The sequence below is a fragment of the Camelina sativa genome, chromosome 12, assembly GCF_000633955.1.
Source record: "Camelina sativa cultivar DH55 chromosome 12, Cs, whole genome shotgun sequence".
Taxonomy (NCBI): domain Eukaryota; kingdom Viridiplantae; phylum Streptophyta; class Magnoliopsida; order Brassicales; family Brassicaceae; genus Camelina; species Camelina sativa.
This window is the reverse complement of record NC_025696.1, coordinates 9,961,006-9,974,230: the sequence shown is the minus strand read 5'-3', so window position 1 is coordinate 9,974,230 and position 13,225 is coordinate 9,961,006. Positions and strand designations below refer to the sequence as shown.

At 36.7% G+C, this 13,225-nt stretch overlaps 3 protein-coding genes across 3 annotated transcripts in view; all 3 read right to left on the bottom strand.

Moving 5' to 3' along the window:
- LOC104731151 (cysteine-rich receptor-like protein kinase 11) overlaps positions 1 to 3,791 on the bottom strand; it is a 6,334-nt gene extending 2,543 nt beyond the window's left edge. The window contains 6 exon segments of the mRNA XM_010450429.2: positions 1,264 to 1,591; positions 1,702 to 1,855; positions 1,941 to 2,178; positions 2,267 to 2,477; positions 2,565 to 2,677; positions 2,769 to 3,791. Coding sequence (XP_010448731.2) covers positions 1,264 to 1,591; positions 1,702 to 1,855; positions 1,941 to 2,178; positions 2,267 to 2,477; positions 2,565 to 2,677; positions 2,769 to 3,738 — 2,014 coding nt within the window. The 5' untranslated portion in view covers positions 3,739 to 3,791.
- Positions 4,923 to 7,645, bottom strand: LOC104731152 (putative cysteine-rich receptor-like protein kinase 16). The gene is made up of 8 exons (XM_010450432.2): positions 6,826 to 7,645; positions 6,641 to 6,742; positions 6,502 to 6,543; positions 6,296 to 6,417; positions 5,966 to 6,176; positions 5,645 to 5,882; positions 5,404 to 5,557; positions 4,923 to 5,299 (listed from the first exon to the last, which is right to left on the bottom strand). Exons 1-8 carry the CDS (start codon positions 7,643 to 7,645, stop codon positions 4,967 to 4,969), a joined length of 2,022 nt encoding a protein of 673 aa, XP_010448734.2. The 3' UTR covers positions 4,923 to 4,966.
- LOC104731153 (cysteine-rich receptor-like protein kinase 14) lies at positions 8,149 to 12,105 on the bottom strand. The gene is made up of 8 exons (XM_010450434.2): positions 11,423 to 12,105; positions 9,936 to 10,217; positions 9,732 to 9,851; positions 9,494 to 9,621; positions 9,189 to 9,396; positions 8,851 to 9,088; positions 8,609 to 8,762; positions 8,149 to 8,517 (listed from the first exon to the last, which is right to left on the bottom strand). Exons 1-8 carry the CDS (start codon positions 12,054 to 12,056, stop codon positions 8,191 to 8,193), a joined length of 2,091 nt encoding a protein of 696 aa, XP_010448736.1. The 5' UTR covers positions 12,057 to 12,105; the 3' UTR covers positions 8,149 to 8,190.

Here is a 13,225-nt window from a genome sequence, read left to right as displayed (position 1 = left end):
ATGAAGTCTCGCTCCAATTCTGTTAAGACGCATCCCATTAATGGTTTCTTGCAAACAGCTCAAGCAGTCTATTCTTCTAAGATCAGGAGTGCACTGAACCATGCCGTACAAAGTCTGGAGAGCGGTCCAATTAGCACTCATCGTAGAGAACTTTCTAGGACTATTAGCTGCTTCGACGGCAGCTTGGTTCATCGTGGACCACACGAAATCTTCGTACCGGTCTACTTGGTTGGTTGAAATATTGGCGTTCAACATCCTCCATTTCCATTCAATATTTGCATTCACGGTCGATAGTATATTCTGGTCAGAGTATCTTAGCATGCACGCCTCGTAGTACAGCACGGCTTCTTTCTCATTCGGACAACGACTGAGTATGTCGTTGACGGAAAAGGCTACGCAGTTACGGCAAGCTTCTGGCGTGACGTCTCCCTGACAGAGGAAAAGCCCTGTGACTTTGTCGGGGTCTTGTCCCGCCGTGGCGGTTTGGAATCCGGTGGAGTAGGAAGCGTTGGGGGAAGAGAGAGAGGACAAAAGGGTTTTTAGATTGGTGAAGTAAGTGCTGTTTCTTGAATACGTTGTTGTATTTGAACAAACGTTTTTTGATTGAGCTGAGACTCTGAAGCTAGTGAGGAAGGAGAAAAGGAAAAGGAAGATGAAAGATGCACGAGAAGACATGATTGGTTTTTTTTTACTCAGATCAGGAAGCTTCCATTTATATAATGAATTATATTTTTTCTTCTCTTTAAAAACAGAGGATGGGTTGTGACGTTGTGTTGTCGATGAGTTGATGACAAGAAGTTAAATTAAAGTCAAAGTAAACCATTCAGGTCTTTTTGAATTTGAAGACACATTCAGGTCTTCACGATTCTTATCTCTTTGATATTTTTGTAGTTATGTGTCCATTCTTTTGGAATAGTCAAAATGCCAACAATTTTATGTGATAGACAAATACAAAAAAAAGGTCAAAAAATAAATAATAATGAGAAATGAGAACGTTCATGTATCACTATCATAGTGATTTATAAGCAAATACACTAAATGTGAAGAAAATACCACACATACTAATGGAACCGGTATGACTCATGCATCACTTGATGTATTGATTTAAGATTTTCATAACAGAGAACTCATATTACAAATTTAGAAATGATAGAAAGAGTGTACTGTACATGAATTTTGATCGAGTATGCTGTATGTATATCATAATAAAAGTGATATTCCTGCAACATGGTTTACGTCACAATCATCTCAATGAACTTCAACGAGGATCCACATCTGAAACCGTTACATCATTGACAGTATGAGAATTGGACCCTATCATAGACTGCCTCAACTCTATGCACTCCGGTACTCGTTCTTGGTTGCTTCCATTTGGAAACAAGAATCCAGGTGGATTAGGAGTAGGTAAAAGGTGGGTATTGCTAGTTAGCATCAACATGATCGTCGACAACTTGGGACGATCTTGTGGTTCTTTTTGGACACACAAGAGCGCAATGTGGATGCATCGTGTCACTTCGTTGGTTTGAATATTCTCTGAGATGGTTGGATCTACAATTTCTAATGGTGACCCGTTTCTCCACAACCTCCAAACCTGTAACAATATTATACCATCAATCAAGAATTCGATAATAAGATAAGATTATATTCTTGGTTTAGTTATTTGATCATCAGTCAAGAACTTGTTTCTTCTATTGAACTCACATATGTGACTAAATTCTCAGCTGTAGTATCTGACTCGTTGGAGAATATGTTATGTCGACCACATATAATCTCAAGAACTAAGACTCCAAAACTAAAGACATCAGATTTTGTTGAGAATACGCCTCGCGTCACGTATTCCGGGGATATGTAACCGCTACAAGAGTAAAACACATGAAATATTAAGTATGTTACTGACCCCTATCAGTACATAGATCATATCAAGAGTAATGCACATATACCGTGTCCCAACTATTCTGTTTGTATTAGCTCCACTTTGGTCCATCCCAAAAATTCTTGCCATTCCAAAATCAGCAATTTTCGGGTTCATATCAGCATCAAGGAGAACGTTGCTGGCTTTGAGGTCCCGATGTATGATTGTTACCCGTGAATCTTGATGAAGGTATAATACTCCTCTAGCGATACCCCGGATAATGTTGTACCGCTTTGTCCAATCTAACTGTCCTTGCTTTCTAGGGTCTGCACATACAAAAGGAGTTATTGGCTATTTTAGATTACTAATACAGAAGCATATCAAAATATCATGATATATGCTAATTACACATACCAAAGAGGAAGTAATCGAGGCTCCTGTTGGGGACAAACTCGTAAACAAGTATCTTTTCTTCTCCTTCAAGACAAAACCCTAGAAGCCTAACAAGATTTCTATGCTGGAGTTTTGCAACAACAACAACCTCGTTCTTAAACTCTACTGCACCTTGTGCTGATTCTTTGGATAGCCTCTTCACTGCAACTTCTGTTCCATTAGGCAACGTACCCTACAAATTACATCAAAGAGTCTTACTTTGATTTTGTAGTTCCATGTTTTATCAAGTGATGAGGCAAGAAAGCTACAGATATGACACCTTGTAAACTTCGCCGAATCCACCTTGACCAAGCTTGTTACTCCTTGCAAAGTTGTTTGTTGCAGCTTCAATTATCTTAAAATCTATTTGCAGGGAGTGTACAGTTATACCAGCTGCAATTCAAATTGTAGACACAATCTCTGATATCATATCACCAACAAAAAACTAAGGGGGGCAAAAGAAAATTTTAAGACCAACACTCACATTGATCAAAACCAAATTGCTGATTTGTTTTCCTCCTTGATAAATATACAAAAGAACCTCGAGCACGCAGTACTAAGAAGATGATGACCATCAAGACGACTACTACAATAGAAACCACAATTGCCACTAAAGCTCCGGTTGAGATTTTCCCACTATCTGCGGAATGTGGAATATCACCTTTGTCAGGTTGCTGCAGAGGAGGAGAAGGAGCCACCATAATATCACCAAAAGCATTGGAGAATGTTTTCAAATCCCAACGAAAATAGCAGCTTGGCCTCATAACAGTACCTCCTTGCTTCTGAGAACAGCATAACTGATAGTCATTTGTGCTTTCTTGGAGACAACTTTTACAATCATTAGAAGAAAGATCAGGCGTGCATTGCATCAATGCGTATATATTCTCGGAAGATGACATGGCTGAAATTGGAGCATTGTAATAATTATTACTAGACGATGGTGTGCTTTTTGCTGTGGAGGCTGCATTAATCATACGAAAGATTACTCCGTTATATATTTCTCTCAATTGGTTTAGATTTGAGTTGATATCTTCATTGTTGCTGACCAGTAAAGACGGTTCCATATCTGCAGATCCAGAGAAGGAAGTGTTGGAGTAGCGAACATGACAAAGCGTGGGCTCACCGTGCCATGAATAAGCTTCTGTTTGATTAGGACACCTCTGTATCAATCCATCAGACGCTTTCTTGATACAATTAGAACAGTCATCAGGAGCTGACCCTGGGATGCACATCCCTATTGCGTAGACTCGATTCTGTTCTCGTCCGATGGAACCATTGTAGAAGAAGCCGGCTTGAGCCGTGACATTAGAAGGAAGAGAAGAGAGGATGAGACGGCGGTTTGCGTCGTATGTACTGTTGGGTCTGAAATTCCCACTGTTCATACATGTTTGTGCGGGAACTGAAGAAATATTGAAGCTTACGATGAGGAAAAAACAGAGGATACTCTGTTTCATATTTCCTTAAAGATTTTAACAGAAGCAAAAAAAAAAAAATCTTTGTATCTGTCAGTGACTTACCGGTTTAAACAGCAGGTGGAGGTGTTCTGTCTGAAATATCTTGTGTTGAATTCGTCAAACTGATAACAGTGGTCATTAAACCTGCATACACACACGGTAGGTCATACTACAAGCTACCAAGGATGAGTCAAGCATAAGAAGTTGGGACTTGTCCAAAGACTTTTGCAATTATTTGAATAAGACATATGGCACAAAGACTAACACGTATGTGGGATTAAGAAAACAAAAGATTCGCAATGAGAAAAGCCAAAACATTTGACCAAGTCTAGATAGAGAAAGCTAGAGGGGAACCACACAATCAAAAAGGAGAAGACGAAATAAAGACAAAATACGACCAACACATCAATATCTAAGGAAGAGCAATCTAAATCCTGGAGGCTGGAGCGCTAATGGAACCAAAATGTCAAACCCTAATCCCCAAAACTGAATGAGGACTGAGGAGAAACAGAGGAGTAGTCAAAAGTGATTTGGAAACGATAAAAGGAAACCATAAGTTTTCGGTTTATATGATATCGGTTTAGTAAATTAACAATCATATCAAACAGAGTAGACAATAATGTCTCCTACGTTGACTTATTTACAATTTTTAAATCGAGCCGTAGTAAACAAGAAAAACATTTGTTGGAGTTACATGCTCTCTTCCTATTTTTGTAAAAGTCTCCAAATTTATTCTCCATTCTTTATGAATCGTCATTGCCTCGTCACCTAGTCAAAAATAAACAAATTTGACTAGTAAAATGATGGTCAGACAAATGAGAATTCTTTTTCTTTTTTCTTAAAATTTCTGGTATTATACAAATGAGAATTCATATCTGGTGTAAAGAAATTTTAACGCTACTATAGTTTTCGTTTTTGAATCTTGAATCACCAATAATGTTAGCTACCTTGGAAGCGAACCTTGGTTAGAAATTACTAGGGGGTTATAGAAGCATCCTAATTGCATTGATTCTGACTCAGTTGTGTGCAACACAATATTGCACATAAACAGCAATGGCACTGATACACAACTCTTCTTTCCCATTTTTCCTTTTCTTTAGATGGATGACTCAGAGAATATGTTCGCTTCCATCAATCAAAACATGAATTTCTATGATAATTAATAATGAGTGACTATTTAAAGTTTTGACTTGCAAAAAGATATACATATTATCATTAACATCTAACTTCAACGAGGACTAACACTCGTTATCGATGCATCATCAATGGAACAAGCAAAGGACATGCAAGTGGGCGGACCAGGCTGCAATCCCTCGGCTAGTGGGTTTGGTTCTGATCTGACCCTAAAGACAAATCCAGGTGGTTGAGGAACAGGTAGGGTAATTGAAATATTAGTGAGCATCTGAAATATTGTAGACATGGCTGGACGATCTGCGGGATTTTCTTGAACGCACAATAACCCGATATGGATGCATCTAATAACTTCATATTTATCATAATTCTCCCCCATAGCCGGGTCTACGAGTTCCAAGAAAGATTTGTTGTTCCAAAGCCTCCAAACCTGTTGAGTCGTCATTTGACAAGAAACCAATGTTTAAGGCCAAAACCACCTGTTAATAGGAATAGAAAGAATTTCAAGATTTGATTGGCTTTTTTAGTACTAACATATGTGACCAAGTTGCTAATTGAGCCATCTTCTTCGTTGAAGCTACTATTCTTTTTTCCACCAATAATCTCCAAAATCAATACTCCAAAGCTATAGACATCAGATTTCATCGAGAACTGCCCTTTCGCCACATACTCGGGAGGCATGTAACCGCTGCAAAAGACAAGCACACATCACTTTCAGTTTTGTCAGAAACAAAAAAGGACAGACATAGTATAACTGAAATGAACAGTTATCTACAATGTTCCAACTACTCTTCTTGTATTGTCCTCAGTCTGGTCCACCCTGAAATTCCTTGCCATACCAAAATCCGCTATTTTCGGATTCATTTCAGCATCCAAGAGAATGTTACTCGCTTTGAGGTCACGATGTATGATTGTGAGCCGTGAATCTTGATGAAGATATAAAATCCCTCGAGTGATTCCCCCGATAATATTGTATCGTTTTTTCCAATCCAGCTGAACCCTCTTTTTATGGTCTGAAAATACGATATATAGTGTCACTAGATAGAGATTGAGAATTAAAAATTAAATATTATACACCTATCAATTTATTTCATACCAAAGAGAAAGTAGTCGAGACTTTTATTGGGCACAAACTCGTACACAAGTATCCTTTCTTCTCTTTCGACAGAAAACCCTAGAAGTCTAACAAGATTTCTATGTTGGAGCTTTGCTACAAGAAGCACCTCGTTCTTAAACTCTTGTTCACCTTGACCTGAAGTTTTAGAGAGCCTCTTCACAGCAACTTCTGTTCCATTGAGGAACGTTCCCTGTCAATTCATATGAATATGATCTTTACTCACTATCAGAATTTCTTATCTTTTTTTCCTTGGCAACTTAAAAGTTTATAACACAAACTAGTAGTTGAGAAAGTTTAAGAACATTATGCCTTGTAGACTTCACCAAATCCACCATGACCTAACTTGTTAGTCATATGAAAATTACTTGTTGCAGCTTCAATAGTTTTAAATTCGAATTGAAGTGAACCTGAAGTTGTAATATCATCTGCAGCTGAAAGCATACATAGTGTTATGCTGGAGCATGTCCAAGGGACATTAACAGGTTTAACGGAAAGAGTTGTGTATAGTCTCTTACCATCATCTGGTAATGCAGTATCATAAGTCGTCCTTGACCTCCCTGAAAAAATAAATAAATAAAGTAAGAACAGAGGAATTGACGCACAACTAATCGAAAACTCAAAACTTGACCTAGCGCCAAACCATGGAGAACTCACTAGTAAATTCTTGGAACGTTCTTCTCCTCCTACGAAGAGCAAACCCTAGAGCAAGCAGCACACTGATCACAAAAGCAAGACCAATAATAATTCCGATTATTCCTGAAAAAAACCCGAATAGAGGCAGCTGTCTGAGTATGAATCAAGCCTTTTTAAAAATCATGGGGCATAGTAGAGCAACGTACCTCCCTTGGTTCTGGTTGACCTGTTGCCTAATGAAGGTGATATTGGGGGTTGAGCTGGAGGTGCCGAAGTAAGATTAAAAGCTGAAGAAAAGGGATAAATTTCCCACCTGAAAACGCAGCTAGGACGAAAAACAACCCCACCCTGTCTCCCATGACAACATGATTGGTATTCTCTGACACTTGTACTTAAACAGATGTTACAGTCGCCTAAAGATATGATCGGTGTGCATTGCATTATTGCGTATAAATTCCTGAAAGACGTCAAAGTAACTGCTTCAGCTGCATAGTTCATGCGTTCAGATGACCATGAAGAAGCTCTATCTATCATACGACTTGTTAAGTCGTCCCACACTTTATCAAAGTTTGTTACCGTGGATCCAATATCTCCAACATTGTGCATGGTAAACTTTGGTTCGATCTCGAGTGATCCAGTAAAAGAACGATTGGAGTAACGCACCATACAAAAACTCCCATTCCGGGGCCAAGCGAGGCCTTCTGTCTGGTTGGTACATTCTTCTATCACCTCTTTAGAAGCAAGGTCGATACAGTCGGAGCAATCCTTTGGTTCAACACCTGAGATGCACGTCCCGAGAATATATACCCGATCATGGCCTTGGCCAATTGCATTGCTGAAGAAGTCGCCTCGATCTGTGACATTAGAAGCCAGAGTAGAGAGGAGAAGGCGACGGTTTGTATCATACTTATCACCGGGTGTAAAGAAACCAGTTTCCCCGCATGGTGCAAACACAACAGGAAAGCCTATAAGAAGAAAACAAAAGATTACCAATAGATTTTTGAGTCTCATTTTTTTAAAAATCATATGTTGTCTGGGTTTAGGACAGCAAGCTAATGTGTTTGTATATGCATATATTCACGTCCATGACGCATTGTCAAAAGATTGCAACTTTGTCCTTGACCCGTTGGTTCCTTTTGTCAACAAATTGGAAAAATCGTCCATGACTGAAAAACATCAGAGCAACGGTATACCAATTATCAAAGTCTAGAGAAGACGAAGAAGTAAAGACAGAGAAAAAAAACAAAGACTCAGTAGCTGCGTTGACAATTCTCATCTCATAGATTGTAAGAAATTGAGTTAATTTATTTCGATGAAACCAATTTTCAACGCAGAGCAAAGCACTAATCAAGCAATCTACGTCCTTAGAGCGTCATTAGAATCACAATGATAAAATACCTAATTTCTAGATATGAGTGTTGAGCGAAAACAGAGCAGATGCAAAACTAACGTAACCATCAGTTTTCCGGTTTATATGATATCGGTTTAGTAAATTAACCAGTTTATTATATTTATAACAGACTTAACACAGTTTAAGTGGAATTAATTAATGTCTTTATGTAATATCAACGTCAACGAGGTTCAAGATCTGTAATGGTTACATCATTGATAGTTTGGGAACTGGACTTGTTCGTAGACTGGCTAGACTCGATGCCATCTCGTTCTTGGTTGCTTTTACTTGGAAAGAAGAATCCAGGTTGTTGAGGATCAGGTAAAATATGGGAACTGTTAGTGAGCATCATGTTGATTGTTGACAAGCTGGGGCGATCTATGGGATTGCGTTGAACACATAGCAAGGCAATGTGGATGCATCTTATCACTTCTTCCGTTTCACAATTCTCTGAAATGGTTGGATCCACGAGTTCCAATGGTGAACCGTTTCTCCACAACCTCCAAGCCTGTAACATAATTTAGTTATTATCAATCAAAAATATAGAGTTAAAAACATGTAATCATCAATCAAGAACAGAGTTCTTCTTTGGCACTCACGTATGTCACCAAATTCTCAGCTGTTGTGTCTGACTGGTGGACGAATCTGTTATTTCGACCACATATAATCTCAAGAACTAAGACTCCATAACTATAGACATCAGATTTTGTTGAGAATTGGCCTTGCATCATATCTTTTGGAGGCATGTAACCACTGCAACAGTAATACACAACAAAATTTAAGTACATTACCATTTACCAGCGAGGAAAAGATTCTTGAAGCTTCAATAATAGGCATATACCGTGTTCCAGCTATTCTGTTTGTATTAGCTCCACTTTGGTCAATCCCAAAAATTCTCGCCATTCCAAAATCAGCAATTTTCGTGTTCATATTGACATCTAGGAGAATGTTGCTGGCTTTGAGGTCACGGTGTATAATTGTTAGCCGTGAGTCTTGATGAAGATATAGAATTCCTCTAGTGATCCCCTGGATAATGTTATACCGTTTTGTCCAGTCTAACTCCCCTTTCTTTACATGGTCTACACATTGATAAGTAGTTATTAGCTACTTTAGATTTCAGTTAGGGGAAGCTTATCAAAAATATCATGAACACACATAAAATTTGCTAATTCCACATACCAAAGAGGAAGTAATCGAGGCTCTTGTTAGGGACAAACTCATAAACAAGTATCTTTTCTTCTCCTTCTAGACAAAACCCGAGAAGCCTAACAAGATTCCTATGATGGAGTTTTGCAACAAGAACAACCTCGTTCTTGAACTCTACTGCACCTTGTTTTGATGCTTTTGACAGCCTCTTAATTGCAACTTCAGTCCCGTTAAGGACACCCTATACATGCAATGAATTTAGAGACAGCATCATCCCATTTACCATGGCGTTGATCCCCATTTACAATCAGGTGCTCAAAAAAAAGATAAAATGCTACCTTGAAAACTTCTCCAAATCCACCACGGCCAATTACGTTGCTCTCCGAGAATTTATTTGTTGCAGCTTCAATCGCTTTAAAATCATATTGCAGTGAGCGTGTAATGGTGATATCAGTAGTACTGGATCCTGTGCAACACTCACCAATATATAAAGATTGTTTCCTTCCACTACACGTCATAACCACACCCGCCAGTGTATAAAGGAAATGGTGGATATATAAACACAAAACAACTGACCTTGGTATGTCTTTCTCCTACTATAAAAAAATAATCCAAGCCCTAGAAGTAACAATATGATAATAATAACAGTGGAACTAACAATTCCCCTAAAGATTGCACTTGAGATTGTTATGGTATCTGCAGGAGAAGATTATAATGAAAAATTAACACATAGTCATCCTCTGTTTATTATTTGTAAGCCTTCTTGAGATTAGTACTTACCTTTCTTTGTGGTTGTATTGGTCACTGCCGGAGGTGCCAACGTAAAGCGACTAAAAGCCTCAGCGAAGGGATACAGATCCCACCGGAAAAAACAGCTGGCCCGGTACATAGTGCCACCTTTCTTTCCATTGCAGCATGATTGAAAGTCACTAACACTCTGCTTTAAACACACACGGCAATCATCCAAAGATAAGTCCGGAGTACATTGCATTAATGCATATATAGTCTGGCTAGCTGCAGTCACGACTGCTTTGTCAGCTGCGTAGTACTTGCTTTTAGATGATGGATGATATGCTCAAATTTACCCTAGAGCTACTCTCTCAAATTAAGAGATCAATGCAGTACTTAGGGATCGAATTCCACAGAGACTCAAGACTACACAATAAATTATAGAGTTTTTCAATTATGCTAAACAGATTAAATTAAATTAAAACAAAAGCAATGCAAAATATTAATATTAAAGACTGTTGTAAATTCAGGAGATCAAAAAGCTAGGCCTAGGGAATTTCTCAGGAAATTATGAAATATTAAATCAATCAATAAATTAGGATTCAAACAATTAAGAACAGATCTAGAACTCTAAACACTTTTGTAAATTAAATCAGTTCTCACTGCAAATAATATCTAAATTTAAAACCAGAAAATCCAAATCTCTTTGTAAAATTCTAGGTTAAAAATCAGCAATAAAATCAGGTTTAGATTGTTCACAAAATTATTAAATCAAATCTCTTTGCAAGAAATAATTTTGCTCATCAAAAGGTTTTATCAGGAAAATCAATTATATTCTCATATCAATTTATTTTCCTAAGGTATTAATTCTAGATGGCCAATCAAAGATTAATATGAAGAACAACCTAAGATGAAGATCTAGATAGATAAAGAATCCTAAATAAACAGATCTAATAATTCATAAAATCCCTGTGAAAAACCCTGAACCTAACAAGCAAACTACTCAGACATATTCAATGAAGAACAAGACATGATTCTGAATAATAAGCAATAGAGATTAAAAGAAGAAAAGGGAGTTCAAGAAATCCTTCTCTCAAAACAGATCTCTCTCTCCAAAACTCTCAAAATCTCACAGGGTTGCAGAAAAATAAAACTCTCTAGAATAAAACTTGATAGAATAAAACTTATGGGTTTGGAAAACCTAAAAACACTATTTATATGTCCTAAAACACGTCAGGGACTTATGTTGCAAATATGGAAAACTTCGGGCAATTTTGTAAAACTTCCAAATTTGAAGACTTGTCTCGATTTGCAATGGGTGTCGACCGATGCTCTTCTAGTGTCGATCGATGCCCTTCGTATAATCAGACTTCAAATTGATTTTTCGAGATTTATGCTCCAAAACAATCCAAATTGCTCCATTTCGCTCCTTTCATGCTAAAAACCTGTAAAGACTCAAAAACAATCTAGAAACAAATGAAAAGACACTAAAAGACTCTTTATATCATGGTTAAAACCACAAAAACCATGATATATCAATGGAGAAGTAGTATTGGCTATCATACCACTTGTTAACCCTTCCCAAACTTGATTAAACTCTGTTAAGCTTGATGTGATATCTTCCGGATTGGATGTAGGAAAATGCGGTTCTATCTTGCGTAATCCGAAAAAAGAAGTATTGAAGTATCGTACCATACACACAATCCGTTTTTCAGTCCAGGCGAGGCCTTCGACCTGGTTGGGACAGCTGCTTAGTAATAGACTCGACGCCAAGTCAATACAATTGTAGCAAATCTCTTGTTGAGCACCTTGAAGGCACATCCCTAGAGCATACACTCGATCAGGGGCTTGGCCAAGCGAAGAATTGAAGTAGCCACCTCGAGCTGAAACATTAGAAGCAAGAGAAGATAGGAGAAGCCTACGGTTTATGTCAAACCTACCACGTGGTTCAAAAACCCCTGTTGTGCCACATTCTGGTGCATACACAACATCAAAGCTTACAAGGACAAACCACAAGATTGGCAAGAGATTCTTCAGTTCCATTTTCAACATCATACAGATGATATTTAAGGTATATGACAACAAAGTAAGTATAAATAATATGCATACCCCTTTTTTGTCCATAAATATGTCCTCGTCAAGTAAACATCCGCTGGAAGCTCTGAGGACCATTAACTTTATTCAAGAAGAAAAAACAAAAAAAAAAACTAAGTGGACTCATTTACAATTTCAGTTGAGTCAAGCGTAATAAACAAGCTGGTACCGGTGCTAATTAGGACGAACACGTCATAAGACAAAGTCGAACATAGTTTTGTCCCTTTCTTACAGTTCAAACAGCAAACGGAAGTGTTTTTTTCCCCGAATTTCCAAGTGTTGAATTCGTCAAGCTGATCAGTGGTCGTTAAACGTATACGTGTTGTAAAATAAGAGCCAATTATTTAAATCCAAAGTAAACGAAGACTCGTTAGTGCGTCATCTCTTCTAACCAAGTTTCCTCTTTTGGATGTGACAACTGACAAGTCTTCTCTTTTAACTTTCTAACTAGGATATATCCGGTTGCTTAAAGCACGGGTCAACATTTAAAAAAAAAAATTATAATATAATAATAAAATTATTGTTTTATTTGTATAAAAAGTTATTTTATTTGAGATAATATTTATTTTAAATTGTTATGTAAATCTATTAGTCTATTTGAATACTAATTATTTTACAATATTATAGTATTTTATTTTTGACGTATTATTACAGTTTTATATTGTTTGTTTGTTGTATTTGCATCATTATTTTCTGAAATTTAAAATCGTAATTTAAATATTTTAATTATGAGCAAATAAAAATTATTAATTTATCATTTATATAAATTTAGTTTTACCAACCTGCCAATGTGGAAATTAAAACACACATTTTCATAGAATGAGTAATATATCTTCGTTTTAAAAAAAATCAAATCACAACATATGTAGAAAAAAAAATGCATTTTATATTATAAGTATTATATGAAAATTTCAAACAATTTGTAAGTAAAATAAAATAAAGATGATAGGAGAATCATAATTTGAAAACTTAACAAAATTTTCGAATTTAGTTATTAAAAATAATTGTATTGTATACTTGGATATAAAATCTTAGTTTTTGAAATTCTGATTGGTTTACATATTTTTTTTTAAAAATAATTAGTAATTTCGTCCATAATTTATTAGAGAGAGAAAATATTTTTTTAGATTTTTTTAGATTTTTTAATATTTAATCTGTGAGTGTTTTTTTAATTAATTATATTTATTTAAATTAGTTAATTAAGTTTAATTAATTTTTTCTAATGGCAATTGAATGTAATTTTCTAC